This window comes from Gobio gobio, assembly GCF_949357685.1.
Source record: "Gobio gobio genome assembly, chromosome: 6".
NCBI lineage: Eukaryota > Metazoa > Chordata > Actinopteri > Cypriniformes > Gobionidae > Gobio > Gobio gobio.
In genome coordinates, this window is record NC_137102.1 from 12619018 (window position 1) to 12639528 (window position 20511).

Below are 20511 nucleotides of genomic sequence, written 5' to 3' on the forward strand. Positions count from 1 at the left end.
TGTACACGCCTCTCACTTTTTTTAGAGTATTAAAATGACTTTTGGACTCATACTAAAAAGACAAAAAATTATTGTGTACTGCGAATAAAAATAATAATAACAATAACAGAAAGGGTCTTTAACATCGTATGTAGCAGAAATATGCCACGAAGATCTTCAAAAGTAGTATTCAATGTTCATCTTGAACATTCTGCTTTTATCTTTTCCTTTTTGCAATAGGTAAGAAAAGACGATTCCCTGAATAAGAGAGAAATGGAGATTTACATATAGAGGAAAGTGTCCATTAACTTTAACTTTTAAAATGCAGTAAAGAATCTAGCCTTAAATTATTATTATTATTATTATTATTATTATTATTATTATTATTATTATTATTATTATTATTATTATTATAATATTTATTCAAATGCATTTGGGAATCTAAAGTTACATTTGTTTAAATAAAGTTACATTTGTTTAAAATGTTCTCATAACAGTTGGGAACTGTAGTTTATCATTGTTGACATTAATATGGACTACATCTATCAAGTTCGCCTAAAAACGCACATCTCTACAGTGATTGGTTCACTCAATCACACCCTCTTAGCTAACCGAGTAGTGATTGGCTGTGAAAAGTAGGTTGCTTGTTGCTGATTGGCTGAAGACACCGACAGGGTTTCCGACAGCATCCGTGTCCTCAGTGTAGCAGTGATGGCGACCTACACGTTAATGCGAAGCAGTCTGGGACTATTACATGGCCTAAAATGTTCTTTTAAAAGTGTAGGTCAGATTCCTTACGGCGCTGTCGCTGGGGCAATTACCCAGTCGAAAGTACTGCAAAATACAAGATGTTATTCTGCCAGTCATCTGTCTGTGCAGGAGAGAATTGAGAAGAAGCGAACGGCAGCGCTTATAGGAGGAGGACAGCTCAGGATAGCTGCACAGCACAAAAGGGTAAGTTATGAAAACTTACTGCAGAATTAATGCAGTTGACATAAGTGAAAGCACAACAGCCCGAGAAGAGCTGCGAAATGCCTGTGCGCAGGGTAAACTGACAGCTCGAGAGAGAGTGGAGCTCTTGCTGGACCAGGACTCGTTCGTGGAGTATGACATGTTTGTGGAGCATCGCTGTTCTGACTTTGGCATGGAGGCGGATCATAATAAGGTAAGTCACCTCCACCTCGCAGGTCAAAGAAACTACATACTGAATGCAGAAATATTCTCATTTGCATGTCATGAGTTATGAAACAAAAACAGCGTTAAATGTCGAATTGTGTCTATTGCAGTCATCAAACAACCACAACCTTTTAACCAAATATAAAGTGTTTTAAAGGGATAGTTCACCCAAAAATGAAAATTAGCCCATGATTTACTCACCCTCAAGTCCTCTTAGGTGTATATGACATTCTTCTTTCAGACGAATACAATTCGTTACAAGAGTTATATTAAAAAAGTCCTGCCTCTTTCAAGCTTTATAATGGCAGTGACTTGTTGGGTCATTTTTGAAGTGCATCTATCCATCATATAACTGCTCCACACGGCTCCGGGGGGTAAATAAAGGCCTTCTGAAGCGAAGTGACGTGATTGTGTTAAAAAAATATCCATATTTAAAACTTTATAGAGTAAAATAACTGGCTTCCGGCTGTCAGTGGTATGCAAGTCGACTTGCGCTAAAAGAGTAACCCCTGACGCGATGTACAGGAGCATTGCAAGCTTTGACGCCTCTTGCGCATAGGACAGGGTAACTAACTCAAGCCCCTCTTCTCTTATATCGAAATCCTCCCCCATTTCTCTTTAAAAATTCTTGTTTTAGACTTCTAATTAATGACCGGTGTTTTGTTTTACTCTATCCTCTGCGCTTCTGCGTTCGTCAATACGCATGCGTCAAGGGTTCAAGGGTCAAGAGTTACTCTTTCGCCGTAAGTCCACTTGCGTACCGCTGACCGCCGGAAGCCAGTTATTTTAGTCTATGAAGTTTTAAAGGGGGGGGGGGAACACTCAGTTTCAGTCAGTCTCATGTCAATCTTGAGTACCTATAGAGTAGCACTGCATCCTGCATATCTCCGAAAAGTCTTTATTTTTATTATAATTATAAAAGAAAGATGCGCTGTTCCGAGTCTTTCCGGAAAAAGCCGTGCGGCTGGGGGCGTATCGTGTGGGCGGAGCTAAAGAATGTCGAGCGCGCGCCGCTGTTACTGTGTTGAGTGCGTCTGAAAGCTGCGTCATCCCTAAAAGCGGGGAAAAACTTTATTCAACATAAAAAATGGCTTTTAATCAGATACAGCCATACATCTATGATCCGGAATCAGACCCAGAGGCTGAAGTTGAACAGGAGCAGCAGCAAAAACGACTAGAGCAGGACGTCAACTATGTGGTATAAGTTACACTAACTATATAATATGTTTAGCGGCTTGTGTTATTTAGAACACCATGTCAAGCGCGAGTGTTACAATGTGTGTGTGTGTGTGTGTGTGTGTGTGTATGTGTGTGTGTGTTTACGCGTGGTTTGTGAAGACATGATTTGTAGTAAGCGGACTGGTTTTGCGCGTCAGGCTAGTGTTTACATAGAAAGACATGGAATAGTAGCGCATTTGAATGAAGAACCGCGCTTATTTAGTTCAACATATTTCCCCACTCTTTGTGTATTGTTGTTTGGAGTGCTTTTACAATACACAAACATACACATATAGTGGCCAGCTAAACAAATGTACACACTATACATCGCATGCTCCATTGATCAATACGTGATCATGTTTGGGCTACTTGATGGGCATAGGCAAAAACAGACATTTGAAGCAGTCAAACCTGCGGTTCCAACGTTGGGACCTTTATCGTTGGGACCGCTCCATCCTTCAGTATTAGGCGATCTGAAAATCCGGCGTCGAACTGGGCCTTGTTTATAAAACAATCGGCACCGAAATGCAGGGAACAGACATAAATATTTGCGCAACTCAGTTGTTGATCCGGAAAAGCAAATTCCATCTGTACGAGCCAGCGCTCTGATGGGCGTAGCCTATTGCTTTCACGCTCTCTCTCTCTCTCTCGCGCGCGCTCTTCCGGTAGAATTGTCCGTACGGCCCATACAAGGAAATTCCGCCCTGTTGACGTCAAGCGGACCCATGATCGAAAAAAACTTTCCGAAACTTATGACTAACAGGAAGTACTAATTTTGGCAAAGAAATACTCCCATCAAACGTCCACCTTAGCTTATGAAACGGTGTCCATGTTTAGCATGGGAATCCAAGTCTTTAACAGTGCCAAAAGATCAGTATGCATGAAACAGCATTTCACCCCCCCTTTAAATGGGGATATTTTTCTTACACAAACATGCCACTTCGCTTCAGAATGCCTTTATTTACCCCCTGAGCCGTTTGGAGCAGTTATATGATGGATAGATGCACTTCAAAAATGACCCAACAAGTCACTGCCATTATAAAGCTTGGAAGAGCCAGGACTTTTTAATAGAACTCCAATTTTTTTAGTCTGAAAAAAAGATATATACACCTAGGAGGATTTGAGGGTGAGTAAATCATGGGCTAATTTTCATTTTTGGGTGAACTACCCCTTTAAGTCAGTTCTTCTCAACCAGGGGACCCCAATTAGCCATACATTATTTAGATTTAGTTATATTAACATAACATTGATTAAAATACTACTCTAAAATCTAAATGCTACACTAAAAACACCAACAAATATGTATGACAATAACGATTTTATTTATATTACAGAAGTACTGGATGTACATATGAGGGACTTTTATTATTGTCTTGGACTATATATACTGTCTTGGAAAAAGTGAGGTTTAAGTGTTATTACATTTCTAATAAATGACATGCCGGAAATAAAAAAGTAAAATGTTATTGTTATGCATTTTAAATGTTTTAAAAAGTGCATATTTACAAATACAGTAAGGAGAAGAGATTTGGTGACAGCTCAATTTTCATGAATAAAATAAAGCGGATACTGAATTTTTTGTTACAATTTGATGTGTATATCAGCACCGTAAAAGTTATCATCACTCATTGTTATTTTTAACACCAATGGCAGTCCTTTTGTAAAATCTCATGACTTTCCTCATCCTGTCTGTGTGATTAGTACCCAGGAGACAGTGTAGTCACCGGACAGGGAAGGATCAATGGCAGACTGGTCTATGTTTTCAGCCAGGTATGGTACTAGTTTTCGAACATAGGTCTGCAATATTAAAATGTTTTATTTTAATATCTCCATTCTCTTGTCATGAGTGAAATGCTCCTCTGTCCTCAGGACTTCACCGTGTTCGGAGGCAGTTTATCAGGAGCTCATGCTCAGAAGATCTGCAAGGTGAGACTGGTTGTTGAGCGTGTTTGGACCGGACTAAAGTCTTTAAAAAAACGCACAGGCATAATACTGTCGGACAGTAAAATCACTGCAGATTAATTCCTAGATCATGGACCAGGCTATGATGGTTGGAGCTCCAGTAATCGGTCTCAATGACTCTGGTGGAGCCCGCATTCAGGAAGGCGTCGACTCCCTTGCAGGATATGCTGACATATTCTTGGTAAGCTGAATAGCTTAACACAGATATATATTTTGATATATAAACTACCATTTAAAAGTTTGGGCTTGAGTTTAAAAAATCAATTTGATCAAAAATACATTAAAAAAGTAAAATTGTGAAATATTTTACATTTTAAAAGTGTAATTTATTCCTGTGAAGGCACAGCTGAATTTCAGCATTATTACTTCAGTCTTCACATGATCCTTCAGAAAGCTTTCTAATATGCTGATATGGTGCTCAAGAAACATTTCTTACTATTGTCAGTGTCAAAAACAGCTGCTTAATATTTTTGTGGAAACTGAATTTTTTTGTTGTTGTAAGTAGCAGAATATATTTACACTGAAAATATCATATTTTCTTAGCTATAGATGCTATTTACAAATAGCAATAGATTCCATTTACACTATGTAAAAGCAGTAGCAGTATTTTCCTTGCAATAAGTGTATAGTTAGATTATATTTATACTGATAAATAGTGGCAGATAATATTTGCACCTCAGTGTTGTTGTACATTAAACAGAATGCAATAATAGTGTAAATGATTATATTTATTAAAATTATTAAATGGATGCGATAAACACTTTATTATTCAAGCTACACTGTTACATTTCCGTCCACTAGAGGTCGCCTGTTCAAAACAAAGGTGTAGTTTGATGACGCCACGTTTGAGCGCAGAATCTTGGGACATGTGGTCTTCACCTCACAGCCGGTGGGAAAGAGTCAGGATAGGACTCGGGCAGAAATCATGTTCATGGATGCGATAATTAACATTACTGTAGTCTGAAGCAGAGCAGGACCGAGTGTTGTGGAGCTGAGCAAGGCTGCAGGAGCGATTGAAGAGCGGGACTGTTGTTATGACACGGTCGCCGGCGCCACTTCCTCTTTTCCAGTCATGAGTATGAGGAAACGCAGCTCTGTTTATCATATTAGACACATCTGAGTGTGTTGAAAAGGAAGTAATGACGTTCGGTCGGTGGCTGCTATGACACTTGTTCACACTGCAGTGAGAGTAAAGCGTTTCTGCAAAATAAAACCGGAAACCGAGGGTAACGCAGATATGCCGCCATCGACAATCGACTTCCTCACACGTCCCGGTTCCTTGGTTAAAATAGCAATTTCTCACGATTTACAAATAGTTGGAATCATTTGGGATATTCTAAGTACTCAACTGAACAAAATATATAACACTGGCCTAGTGCTTTTTGGATATTTTACTGCAAAAATCTTACATAGTTCACCTTTAAACACGTTAGACACTTTATATCCCCTTTTCGAATTCATAAATTTTTATTGAAAATAAATGCCTTTCCAATCTGATATGCAACAGGAAAGGGAGTAGAGCAAGTTCGGCAAAAGGTGGATTCGACCGAGGACAGAGGATCGCTACACCATTGCTACTGTAAACAATCCACTGTCTGTCCCAATCAGACGTCAGTGGGCGGAGTTAGTGTAAATAGCATTTGCCAACAAGGCGGGCTATTTGCACTTAGTGTAAATAGACACTCCATTTTTCTACCCCAGGTTTTAAAAAAAAAGTTCAAAATAAGTTTTTTTTGTAGCATAAATCTCTTTACTGTCACTTTTGATCAATGTAATGCATCCTTGCTGAATATAAGTATTACATTTTTTTTATTTTTTTATTAATTCTTACCCCAAATGTTTGAATGGTAGCGTACATGCAGTATAATCCAGGACTAACTCTGGACAATTATGTATTCTTCAGCGGAATGTGATGGCCTCAGGTGTAGTTCCTCAGATCTCTCTCATCATGGGTCCGTGTGCAGGTGGAGCCGTGTACTCGCCTGCTCTGACAGACTTTACCTTCATGGTAAAGGTAAGAGTAGTTTAGAGCAGGGGTGTCCAAAGTCAGTCCTGGAGGGCCACTGTCCTGCAGAGTTTAGCTCCAACTTGCCTCAACCTGCCTGGAAGTTTCTAGTATGCCTAATAAGACCTTGATTAGCGGGCTCAGGTGTGTTTAATTGGGGTTGTAGCTAAACTCTGCAGGACAGTGGCCCTCCAGGAGCAGGATTGTACACCCCTGGTTTAAAGTATAAATGCATATTGCATTTGAATTCAGATTTCTTGTGTATATTATAATTTTAGTATCAGGTTCCTGCTGGCACACCCATTTTCATGAAATGCTACAAGTTGTCAGCTGACGTACATCTTTAACCTGTGTTTGCAGGACACCTCGTACCTTTTTATCACAGGCCCAGATGTGGTGAAATCTGTAACAAATGAGGATGTTACCCAGGAGGAGCTGGGTGGAGCAAAAACCCACACCGCTGTGTCGGGTAGGTCTATCGATTTAGCCTGTGCATACATAAGAATGTGTTTTATGAAATAGTTTTTGGCATTTGAACGGTTTTAAAAGTATTTGTTCTCTAATCTAACTAAAGATTATCTTGGCTTACTTGTAATATAAAGAGCTTTTGGTTCTCTTTTAGGTGTTGCTCATCGGGCCTTTGAGAATGATGTTGATGCCCTTCTGAACTTGCGAGACTTTTTCAACTTTCTCCCACTGAGCAACAAAGATCCAGCTCCAGTCATTGAGAGCCATGATCCTCGGTGAGAAACTGTTGTTTATTTATTTTTTATTTTTATGCTTATCTTGAGCAGTTTTTTCAGTCACATGGAGTCTGCTATTATCATGTCCATTTATTGTCCTCAGCGACCGGCTGGTTCCTGGTTTGGACACTGTCGTTCCTTTTGAAAGCACAAAAGCCTATGACATGCTGGACATCGTTCAGGGTGTATGTGCATCTTTAGTGAACAGACAATTCAAATAGACTGATAGAAAAAACTAATCAGAGAGTGCTTATGATTGTCATTTCACTCCTACAGATAGTAGATGAGAGGGAATTCTTTGAGATTATGCCCAACTATGCCAAAAATATTGTGGTGGGATTTGCCAGAATGAATGGTCGGACTGTAGGCATAGTGGGAAACCAGCCAAAGGTGGCATCTGGTGGGTATTTTTATTTTATTTATATTTAAAAAATGATATTTGAAATAAATGCTGTTCTTTTTCATTTAATTCATCAAAGAATCCTGAAAAAAAAATTATCATGGTTTCCGCAAAAATATTAAGTAGCGCAATTGTCTTTCAACATCGGCAAATCAGCATAATAGAATGATTTCTGAAGGATCATGTGACACTAAAGACTGGACTATGATGTTAAATTCAGCTTTCAGACATCACAGGAATAAATTACGTGATAATTATATTACAAGAGAAAGCGGTTATTTGAAATTGTAAATTTTTGATCAAATAAATGCAGCCTTCGTGAGCATCATCTTCTTTCAAAAACATTTTAAAAAATCAACCCAAACTTCTGAACAGTGGCGGATTACATATAAAATATTCTATATATTTGTTACATTTTGTTATTTTTTTATGTTGTTTTTTCTTGTATATTTTAGGCTGTTTGGACATAAATTCATCTGTTAAAGGGGCTCGCTTTGTTCGTTTCTGTGACGCCTTCAACATTCCCATCATCACATTTGTGGATGTGCCTGGATTCCTGCCAGGTGTCTAAAGACTTTTTTTATTATCCTGACCTTAAAGGATTAGTTCACTTAAAAATGAAAATTTCCTGATATTTAACTCACCCCCATCTCATCCAAGGTATTCGTGACTTTCTATTTGAGGAAAACATTCCAGAATTTTTCTCCACATAATGGACTTCAATGGCAACCAAAATGTTGAAGGTCCAAATCAATGCAGTTTCAAAGGGCTTCAGAGGCTCTGCAGGATCCCAGCTGAGGAATAGGGGTTTATCTAGCGAAACCATCTGCCATTTTCCAAACAAATTAAAAATGAATATAATTTTTAACTTAAATTGCTCATCTTGCGCTGCTCTGCGGCTCGCCACGGATTGCGTAATCACGTTGGAAAGGTAGTAGAAGTACCGCCCCAAGAGAACGTGCGAGGACTAATAAAAACGCCCTTTACCAAAAAACACTACGGGCCCTATTTTAACGATCTGAAACGCAAGTGTCAAAACGCGAAGCGCAAGTAACTTTGTGGGCGGGTCTCGGCGCTGTTGCTATTTTCCCGGCGGGATAAATGGCTCTTGCGCCCGGCGCAAATCTAAAATGGGTTGGTCTGAAGTAGCTTCATTATTCATAGGTGTGGTTTGGGCGTAACGTGAATAAACCAATCAGAGCGTCATCCAACATTCCCTGTAAAAGCAGGTGCGCAAGTTCCATTATGGATTGCTATTATTATGGCGTATTTACCAGGCGCACGCCAGGAGCGGTTCACAGCCGAGGAGACTGATGTTCTTGTAAGAGCAGTGAAAGACAGAGAAGTTGTGTTGTATGGGGATGGGAGAAACCCACCCAAAATAGCGTCGGTTAAACAGGCGTGGGAGGAAATAGCCACAATTGTTTCATCAGCTGGCATCCCCAGGACGTCGCACCAGTGCCGCCAGCGCTACAATGACATCAGAAGACGGGGAAAGTCCAAGCTTGCCAGCATCAATCGGGCACGCCGTGTAACGGGAGGTGGATCTGCCTCTACTCAGGACCTGACGCCAGCAGAGGACATCGCTGCGTCCACCCTTACCGATTTTTTTTCCTGGTTCTTGACGGACAAACCAATTTGTTAGATGTCCTTATATACATATATGTCTTGCCAGAAGTTGCCACTATTGGGCAAACAGGTCTCCTTAATTATTAGACTACAATTAGCCTGAATAATTTGTAAGCTAGATTTATGCCTATTTTTTCACATCTTCGTGGCACACCACAATGATTTCCGTCATCTCATGTGTTAATATTTTTTAGTGTAACAATTTATGATTTGCAAAAATAACTGTTGCATCTGTGTAGATTACATGAGCAAAGTGTATGCGCGTTGTGCACGCTATACATTATGGTCAAGCATGCGCCCTTAAAATAGCATAATGAACAACGCGCCACTGACTTTAGACTAGGTTTTTTCTGGTCAGTGGCGCAATTGTTTAATGGAACAGCAAAATAGCACCAGGGATTGTTTGCGCCGGAACACGCCTCCTTTTTTGCGCTGAACCGCCCAGGTAGCGCAAGTTCATTCACTAGTTTAGCGACGTGCTTCTGTGGAGGGAAAAGCGCGCTTTGCGCGGGTGCAAAATAGGAATGACACATGCGTCGGTGTACAAAGTCAATTGCGCTGGGTGCAAGATAGGGCCCTACATCTTCAACTTCAAAATCGCCCGACATCGCTGTTTTACCTTTTTTTTGCTAAAGGGCAAAAAAGACTTTGCATGTGCGCTTTGTAAACACGGGTGGGCGGTACTTCTGCCTACGTCCAATGTGACCTTTCCGATGTGATAACATAATCACTGGCGCGCGCAGAGCAATGCAAGATGAGCAGTTTAGGTTAAAAAGTATATTATATATATATATTTTTTTGGGGGGGGAATGGTTGATGGTTTCGCTAGATAAGACCCTATTCCTCGTCTGGGATTGCGCAGAGCATCTGATGCCCTTTTAAACGGCATTGATTTGGACCTTCAAAATTTGGTTGCCATTGAAGTCCATTGTGTGGAGAAAAATCCTGAAATGTTTTCCTCAAAAAACTTGAGAAGAATGAAAGACATGAACATCTTAGATGAGATTGGGGTGAGTAAAATATCAGAATTTTAGCCTGGATTGCCAACATGCATTTTCCTTTTAAATAAATACTGACATACTGTGTTTCCACAGGCACAGCTCAAGAGTACGGAGGCATCATCAGACACGGAGCCAAACTGCTGTATGCTTTTGCCGAGGCCACGGTTCCAAAAATCACTGTCATCACTAGGAAGGTAGAAGGCAGAATGATGAGTGTGTGTGTGTGTGTGTGGATGGTTCTAACTAGCTTGTCTGCTGAATCCTGTGTGTCCTGTCTTCAGGCGTATGGAGGTGCTTATGATGTGATGAGTTCCAAACATTTGAGAGGAGACGTCAACTATGCCTGGCCATCCGCTGAAGTTGCAGTGATGGGTGCAAAGGTAAAACTGAAGACTAATGAGCTGAAACAAGTGACACGGCCAATGCACTTACATAGTAAATGTGTATTGTGGGTGAATTATGGGGCTTTCTAGGGCATTTATGAGCCTAAAGCCAAACCTGCCATTGAGCTGCATTTAAATCTCAGGATGGCCAAATATTTTGTGGGCTAAATATATATATATATATATCAAAATTGGCCTCATATAAATACATTTGTACTAGAAATCCTTAATAAAATATTTAATACGTTCTTTATCCTGTAACCAGTGTAGAGGAGTAGCAGATATATATGAGTGCGTTCAGAGCACTTCAGCCCAGTACGGCCGCTGATATACACTTACAGCAGCAATGATCACTATGCTTGGATCTCTTTGGTGATTACGCTGCTGGTGAATGTCCCTTCTACTTGTTTCATTTCTAAGCTGGAGACTCAAGCTGTGAGTTGAGTAACAGGTGCTGCTGACTCAGAGTTTGGATAGCACAGATCATATCACATGTTGACTGTTTAAAGTACAAACTATAAATATTACTGCTGGGTGTCCATTAGTGACACTAAAGCAACAATGATGCTCATAGATATTCCTATAATGTATATAATATTTAAGAAAGAAAAAAAATGTATATAATATATTAGTGTTGGGCAATCAATTAATCGCAATTCCGAAATAAAAGTTTGTGTTTACATAATATACAGCTGTGGAAAAAATTAAGAGACCACTTAAAGTTTCAGAAATCAATGTGGAGAATCAAAAAAGTGGTCTCTTAATTCTTTTCCAGAGCTGTATGTGTGTGTGTACTGTTTAATTATGATGTATGTATTTATATAAATACACACTCCTTCATGTATATATTTAAGAAAATAAATATTATTATATATAAAAATGTATAATTATGTATATATAAATACAGACATGCATGTGCATATTTAAGAAAAATATGAGTATACACACATATATTATGTAAACACAAACTTTTATTTTGAATACAATGATTAATTGATTGTCCAGCACTTATATTTATATATAGATATATATAGATAGTTATTTATTTATTTATAGTTTGAGGCCAGAAAGATGTTTTAAAAATTTTGTTTTAGGATGAATTAAATTGATCAAAAGTGACAGTAAAGACATGTATGTTATAACATATTTCTATTTCTAATAAATTGACACATGATCTTTGGCATCTCCACAATATTTTGCTCACTGAATCTATGTACACTACTGGTCAAAAGTTTGGAATAATTAAGATTTTATATGCTTTTAAAATCTTATGCTCAACAAAGCTGCATTTATTTGATCAAACAGTAATATTGTGAAATATTGTTACAATTTCAGAGAAATGTTTTCTATTTTCTTGCTATTCAAAGAATCCACAAAAACACGTTTTTTTTTTTTTTTTTTTTACAAAAACACTTTTAACATCGATAAGAAATCTTTTTTTTTTTTAAGCACAAAATCAACATATTAGAATGTTTTCTGAAGGATCATGTGACACTGACAAATTCAACTTTGAATAAATGTAATTTTTGAAATGTATTACAACAGAAAATCGTAATATTTCACATTTACTGTTTTTACTGCATTTTTGATAAATGAGCATGAGATATAAACATTTTTTTTAACAACTTACCAACGCTGTGTATTATACCATTTGTCTTAATATTAAGAATTTTGAAAGTGATTTTGGTCATGGAAATTACAAAACAAAAAGAATCGCAATCAGTCAGTATAAGTTTAAGTATTTCTTCGGCTCCAAGTTTTACCCGTATATATTTTAATTACATTGTTATAAAGTTCACAATGGATTGACCATAAAGTGTGAAACCCTATAATATTAATGCAATGTGCTACATAATACATCATTTCATTTTTAAGGGTGCTGTTCAAATCATCTTCAGAGGAAAGGAGAATCAAGCCGAGGCTGAAGCTGAATATGTGGAGAAGTTTGCCAATCCCTTCCCCGCTGCTGTCAGAGGTGCACAGAACATTTATATCATCAACAGACACTACACACATTCATCTGCACAGCTCTTACTCAACACTGCCATACAGATGTGCTCGGTTCTGCTGATTCTTGTGTGTGTTATTGCTAAACAACATTGAATGTGTTGTTTCACAGGCTTTGTGGATGATATCATTCAGCCCTCAACCACACGCAAGAGGATCTGTAGAGACCTGGAGGTGCTCGCCAGCAAGAAACAGACCAACCCCTGGAAAAAACATGCTAACATTCCCTTATAAATCTCCTCGACACTAATTTCAGAGCATTTTACAACAATATCTGTGGCTAGACTGGATGGTTAATTGTGCCTTATTCCCATTCTCTCGTTATTTAAACACTCAAATCAATAAAACACTCCCACGGTTCATGATTACATATTTATTTTTTCCTGAAAAAGTGAGTTTTCCATAAGTTCACTGCAGAAAAGTTTTAGAACAGTTTTCCATTAAAAGGGAAAGTGGTACATCATTTCTAGGTTGTACAAAAGAAAACCATTTTATATTGAAAATGTACAATTTACAGGTACACTAGCAAAACTAACCAGGGCTCAGGACGGGGAGTAATGACAATCATGGGAAACTCATGTTGTTGACAGGATAACATTTCACTTTATGAGAGCACAGGACCATAGAGCACTTAAACGGAGGCAATACTTGAACGGGCCTCACTCCACACACGGCACGACAGCCTCTGCCGTTTGATCCGGACGAGAGTAACAGATGAAAACCCTGCCGTATAGACATTTCACACACATAAACCTCACCTAAATCTACTGGAAATAAAATACTGACCATTTAAATGTTTCTGCAAGCCAAAATACACAACATGTAATGCCCCGTTCAGGACAGATTTTTGGCTCTCTGACAATATTAACACTCTGACTAAACTTTTCTCATCTTCCTCTGACATTTACCATAATTAAGACTTTTATATGTAAATTTAGACTGATTGAAGATTGGCCAACGTTTAATACTGCTTGTTTTGGGTGGAAGAATCCGTTCGTTGACCTGATATTAAAAGCGACTTTGTAATCTAACTGTACAGGGCATCTACATAGTAGGATGGATAAACACAAATATGTACATCTTGAACATATGGGACCGTACATTCTTGCATGATAAATCTGTACCATGATGTAAATCCCATCCAGTGTGATTCAGATGAGCTGATGAAGAACTTGTTTTACAGAACAATTCACTATACGTAACATGATTGGACTGATAAAATAATCTGTGGATGAATAAAAGCTCCTCTGTGTCATCTGATAAAAAATGGCGAGTTCGCTCCAGAATCACTCGACCTCAACACGCTCCTTTGTGAATGTCTCTTCAGCCCTTGCTTTAATCAATTCAGAAGCGATTTCTTCCATCTGTTGTGGCATCTCAGAACATGGGCATTGTGAAACCCTGCAAAAAGACAAAATTCGGGTGTTAATTAGAGCTGCATGTTTTGAGGGAAATTTAATTGGGATTTTTCTGAGGAAAAAGGTTTTTGTAGGGCTGCATGATTTGGCAAATTTTTTTTTTGATTATCAGTTTGACTATATTATAAATAAAAATATTAAAATAAATATTACTATTGTAATACAGTAAAATTGCAATGCTAGTATTTATGGCGGTCTTGATTTCTATGCTTTCAAATATTAAACCTTAACTATCCAAACTTAAAGGGCTGTAATTCAAGAATGCTTTGGAATATATGCCTAAATTCGGTCTTGTTTTAAAGCAGATACTCGGCAGATTATTGCTGAAGTGAAAGCAACTAAATATTTCTACACGTTTTATTTTATATAAAATATATATTTTACAAAAATGTTTTAATCTAAAATTACTATAAAATCAAAGCCATTTGTCTAACCAAGTTGTGTTCCAAATTTGAAGTTGATATCACAAAAATTGAAGTTCCCAGGAGATTTTGTTTAGGCACTGTAACAAAAATAGCCTCCGGGTGTATTGAAATTCCATTGATTGTTTTTTTTAATGCATTTTCCTGTAAATTTCTGACCAAATGTCACCAAATATGGAACCTTGAGACTAGTAGTTTAAATATTGTAATATGAAACATGACGCCGCCCGCTAGAAGAATTTAAAGTACCATTTCCATGGTAAAGCAACGTCCAATTTCAAATTCACAGGATGAATTTTGAGTTCGTAAGCTTTCGAATGATACCTAATTTATGATAATTACCTAAATATATGATACGAAAAAAAGGCGATCAAAAAAAGAGTGACAGGTGTCCCGCCAGCGGGACGGTGACAGTTAAGCGGTTAAAGCTTTTCTTTTTGTTGACAACAGATTTTTTTTAAATGATTCTCATTACAAATTTGGCTAGATGGTTGATGCGCTGCATTTTCAAAAGAACGTTACTGTGACGTGGCGCTCGCAGAAAATGAATTTGTGTGGAGCAACATTTACTGCGAACGGAGTCACTCCGAGACACTGAAAACATCGGCTCATGAGCTGCTCGTTTGTAAATGAAAACAGTGCCATGCTTCACTCTGAAAAATGCAACAGCTCTCATTTATTTAATTGAATCACAGCTTTTGCGATTTGATTATCACACTAATGAAATGTTTGGTTTTATTTTGAATAATACTGTATTGTTCCGAATATAATAATGTTTATTTTCTTAGAAATTCATCTGAAAAAAACAGGTTCTTCTTATTCGATCTTATATTCAGGGTCTAGACTAGCCTGGATGCCAGCCGAACTTGGCCCCGCCCACAACATTTGAGGTCAGGAAGTTCGGTCTGGACTTGATCCGTTGTGGAGCAACTATGCTCGAACTAGAGCTGTTCGGACCAATCAAATTGTCAGGGCGGGCTTTATACGATGATGGACAGATGATCGACAGTAACGTAATCATCCACGTTTACTAAACGGAGAACTTGTTCGTATCACCTTTACTATTTCTCTTAAAAATGATGATTATGTTGGTAAGTACTCTGTATATCCTTGAATTATTTTTACAACACCGGCAAAGATGGTTTTCTCTTTCTCATCTTCTTCTACTTCTTAAAACGTGCATGCAGTTGAGTTCTGTTGACAACAATGCGTCGCTCAATATACGTCACTTACTCCGTTGCTCTGATTGGTTGTAGGTCTATCCAATTAAGCACAGAGGCATTTTCTATCCTGGTTCGGTTGAAACGCCCTCATAATCACAGCCCAATGGAGCAGTATCAGACTCTATATAATCAGACTCTATATTCTGACTAGAATCTGAGTATGACGACGTCAGGCTAGGCCTAGACCTCTACATGTCAACAATACACCCACAACAATAGGTGGCGCCAAATACTCATAAAAAGAGCATGCCAAGAAATAGAGTGTCAGAGTGTAAAGTTAGAAGATCGCAAATGCAAAAAGACAAAAGAGCCGCATGACTGTCATGTTTGCGTGCCTTGCTGACGGGACCAAACTTCCCCCGTAAGTGATTTTACAATTCAAGACGGTAACCAGATTTCAAAGATTTCACTTCTACTGTTAATTAAATTTTGATAGGCTACATGGTTTTCACGAGATGGATAGCCTTATTCTTATATAATTCAGATGGGAATAGGCTACAGGTTATTTTTATGGTATGCCAAAAAGTATTTATTTCTAAATGTGTCATTGGTACATTTGACCAGTATTTACCATACTTTCGACACAAAAATTAAAATATGAAACGTGCAGTATGAAAATTATTTATGAATAAAAGCATTTTCTTTATCAAAAAGCCTTTTTCCAAAAGGTACATCATGAAAAAGCGTGGGTTGTCTTATAATCAGGGTCGTCTTATATTCGAGAACAATACGGTAATATATTTATATAATGAGTTAAAGCCTTAGCTACTCATTCTTACCGACTCATCCTCAATCATGGCTGCAGAGTCAAAGAAGTCCGGTCTCAGCTCTGCTCTCTCCCGCCTGTTCCTGGATGGAGGCTGCACAGGATTTAAAATAATGTGATTTTTATTTCTATATTTAATTACACAAGTATTCTGAGACACTTATATTTAGTATACTCTGATAAGTGCTGGGCAATGTAACTACACCATTATGGTGGAAAAAGAGTCGATCATTTGTAATATCTCATAGTATAGAACAGGGGTGGCGAACGTCGGTCCTGAAGAGCAACTGTCTTCCAGATTTTTGCTCCAACCCTGATAAAAACTCACCTGCCTGTAGCTTTCTAGTAACCATTAAGACCTTGCTTAACTGGTTCAGGTGTGTTTGATTAGGGTTGAAGCAAAAATCTGCAGGACTGTTGCTCTGCAGGACGACGTTCGGGATAGTCCCCTGTAATGGGAAGCGGACCCTCGGGATAGTCCCCTGTAAAGGGTTTGGGGACTGAGTGTGAGTCATTGTGGTGTCATCAGCTTGGACCTTACCAGATCAATGACCATGGTGTCCTCAAATTCCTCACTCATGTCTTCCAGCTGTCCTCGAGACGACATCATGACATCCTCAAAGATGGGCTCTGCGTCGTCCTCCATGAGACCACGTCTAGATTAGAGAAATCAAAGTAACATTACCTACAGCACTTTCCTCATTTGTGAAACACCCCACACACGTTTTTCCACGTACACAGTCTGTCGTACTCCTCCGCTGCGGGCCTTCATGTAGTTCATGGCTGTGCGTTCTTTCCTGTTCACCTCCTCCATCTTCTGCTGGCCGAGCCAGGACATCTGCATCTGAGGACTGATCGAGAGGAAAACCACATAATACTGTGCACATACTAGTGACATAAACCAACCAGTGTTGTTATTGTTAAAGCTGCTGTCTGTAACTTTTTTTGTGTTCAAGATTTAGTATATAAAGTAAATAATACTAAAATAACACTGAAAACAACATTAAATTCACAGCATGGCCTAAATGGTGGAGTAACTTCCTATTTATGACATGAAATGGATGCGTTGCCTAAGCATTTGCATACTTTTAACCATGTAATGTATGAGATTCCTCAAGGCTCTGTTCTTAGACCACTTTTGTTCAATATTTATCCGTTAACTCTTGGTCACATTATCATAGTCATGGTTTCAGCTATCATTGTTATGCTGATGACTTGTAAATTTACATATCAGCCCGCTCAGTCTCTGCTCTTCCCCTGGACTTATTGAATACCTGTATTTGCTGACAATAAAATATGGTAACATAGAAACTTCCTTAAATTGAATAACGATAAAACTGAGGTTACTGTTTTTGGTCCACCATCCCTTTTGAAAAAGTCTGAATTGAGTCTACCTATTGATGGGGCCACATTAATTCCATCTCACACTGTGAAAAATCTGTGTGTAACATTTGACACTTCGCTTACATTTCAAGCTCATAAAAGTTCTATTACAAAGACTGCATTCTACCACCTTCGTATATTATGAATGAAAAAACATTCAAACTGTTAGATAAATATTAAGTGTAGCATTATAAATACAACATATTGTTTCCAAACTTAAATTGGCTATTCTTAATGTTGGATGTTAAACCTGAAGAAGAACATTTTCAATTAATAATGATTTATATAAGCAACTTTCACAATAAATGTATATAAGCAGTTTACGTACTGAGTTAAGAATACTGCTTTACAACCCAGTGAGCGAGATAAAGGGGACTATAGTGAGAAAAACTCACTAGAAAGATACAAAGCAAACATACACAATTCTGGAAAGTATGTATACGCCAAGAAAGGAGAAAAACATTTAGAAATGAAACCGTAAGAATGTTCTGTAAACTTTATCCATTTTTGCTTTGTTTTTTTTTATTCTCTAAACTTTTCTGGGAACCCCTTAGAATAATCTGGAGGACCCCTGCACTAGAACAATCACTAGACTACAATATGTACAAAATTCTGCTGCCAGAGTCATCAATCAAGTAGAGAAATTTGATCACATTACCCCTTTGCTCTATAATCTACATTGGTTATAAAATTCTACTGTTAACTTTTAAATGTCTTCATGGACTTGTTCCCCATTATTTATCTGAACGTCTGCATTATTATTCTCGTTCTCGTTCTCTCTGGTCATCTGACTTAAAACTGCTTACTGTACCTTGTTTCCGACTTTCAACTATGGGTGGTAGATCATTCAGTGCTGTGGCTCCGAAACTCAGGAATTCTCTCCCGTTTACTCTGCGTCACACTGCTACTATATCCTCATTCAAATCTCAACTAAAAACATATCTTTTCTTACAGTATTTCCAACCCTCCTCTGTTTAGTGTTCTGCTGGGTTTTTTTTCTCACTGTATATTTGTGTGTATATGTATATCCAGTGGTGGGCTGTCAGGGCCATCAGGGCCTTCTCTGCTGGCCCTGTCAAAATCAAAAAAATATATTTTTTCTAGTGCTGGGAATTGATTACATTTTTTTTTTACTAATTAATCGAATTTTTTCTGTAATTAATCGCAATTAATCGCAAGTTTTTAATATTTAAAATTTTTAATATTTTGATATTGTAATAATTTCAGTTACTTTCCAAATTAATGTATAAACAATTTAAAGACAGCATATTTAAAAAATGTGTTGTAATGGCATCTTTTTATGAATGAAGGCCAGTCTCACTGATACTAATGTCTCTATGAAACATTAATGACGTTACATTACAGTATAACTGAAAGCTCCCAATTTCAACATTTATTAAAAGCTTTAAAAAAAAACTACTTTTAATTTAAGTGAACTTAAAACAATCTTTAAATAAACCCAAAATAATATGTTATTTTTACCTGTGGCCTTCCCTCTTATGTGGCGTTCACACCGGACGCGAATCGCGCGAAGGTGGACGCCTGTACATTTTGAGTTTACTCGCGCGAATCGCGCGTGACATTCACTGCACAACAGATGCAAATTCGCGTCATGGGCGGGGCTTCCGCCAGCAGCTCGTCTCGTTGAGAAATGGCTGACATGGGCTGTGTTTACATGTCTTTTTTTTTTCATATCTACTGTTAATGTGTGACAAAACGTAGTTTTAAGACTTTTTCAGTCGATAATGTAGTTGTTTAAAGCTCAAATCTGTGGATTATTTACATAAACAGTGCCTATTTGAACATTTTATCTGCCGTTGTCGGAGCTGTGAGCTCCAGCGGACAGCGCGCTCAGCGCACGTGAAAGCCGGCAAGGGCAACCTTTCCTCGGCCAGTCCTTCTGCCGTCTACCGCTGGCTCTGATGTCTCTGTGGTGTGTCTCGAGCTATAATTCGTCTTGTAACGGCCGATCTTTGGTCTCATGGATCTATAATTTGTTCCCTGGCAAATCGTTTAGGCTGAGGGCAAAGATAAGTTTCATTACTTTATATTTTTAGGCTATAACTGTATGTTGCAGTTGTAACGTTAGCCTACTAGCACTGACTTTGAATGTTTGACTGCATTGTTTGCTTTATTTCATGTATGGCTTGTTATACATTACTTATACTTTTGTATTATTGATCATACATAAACTTGCATTTAACAAAAAGAGACTGGGTTGTGTTTCATGTCATTTAATGTTATCACAGTGATAATCATATTGTCTGAACCAGATATTAATATACAGATTTTCTCCTCTAGTTGTCACTACTAGAGCAAGCTCCTGATTGGTTAACGCGGCGCGAAATATCCGCCAAAGTTCAGATTTTTCAACTTGAGCGTTTCGCGCGATTCGCGCGAATCGCGCGTTCAAAACGCTCAAGTCGCGTCCTTCTCGCCGCCTCAATCGCGCGAATCGCGCGAATCTCGCCGCCTCATTCGCGCGAATCGCGCCGCAGAATGCCATTTCGCGTCTCTGCATTGACTTAACATGTAAATCACTCGCGCGAATCGCGTCCGGTGTGAACGCACCATTAGACATACAGAAATGTAATAGTTATCCAACACCTTTCTTAACTGCATAAATAATAAATGAAATATAGATTCCTCATCATTAAAGCTACAATTTTCTCTGTTCCCGTTGTTTTTTGATGAACATTAATGACAGGCATCATCAGTGCTCCTGTCACTTTAAGAACGGCCGCTGACGATGACGAACATGACGCGGATCTCACGCGCTGTCCCGCGCATCTCATT

The 20511-nt window shown here is 38.3% G+C and overlaps 2 protein-coding genes across 3 annotated transcripts in view; one reads left to right on the forward strand and one right to left on the reverse strand.

Moving 5' to 3' along the window:
• The first annotated feature begins 651 nt into the window (after positions 1–651).
• Positions 652–13764, forward strand: pccb (propionyl-CoA carboxylase subunit beta). Its single transcript, XM_079819100.1, has 15 exons — positions 652–933; positions 1025–1144; positions 4075–4143; positions 4243–4299; positions 4403–4516; positions 6239–6349; positions 6701–6809; positions 6963–7083; positions 7187–7268; positions 7360–7483; positions 7939–8046; positions 10207–10307; positions 10395–10493; positions 12372–12471; positions 12616–13764. The coding sequence occupies exons 1-15, from the start codon at positions 691–693 to the stop codon at positions 12735–12737; spliced, it is 1680 nt and encodes a 559-aa protein (XP_079675226.1). The 5' UTR covers positions 652–690; the 3' UTR covers positions 12738–13764.
• stag1a (STAG1 cohesin complex component a) overlaps positions 12864–20511 on the reverse strand; it is an 87052-nt gene continuing 79404 nt past the window's right edge. For both annotated transcript variants that reach the window (XR_013816676.1, XM_079819094.1), the window contains exons 31-34: positions 17070–17183; positions 16874–16988; positions 16346–16426; positions 12864–13904 (exon numbers count right to left, since the gene is read on the reverse strand). Coding sequence is in view for 1 of the 2 variants with exons in the window: in XM_079819094.1 (XP_079675220.1) it covers positions 13881–13904; positions 16346–16426; positions 16874–16988; positions 17070–17183 (334 nt within the window). In the remaining variant the exon portion in view is untranslated. The remainder of the gene's footprint in view (positions 13905–16345; positions 16427–16873; positions 16989–17069; positions 17184–20511) is intronic.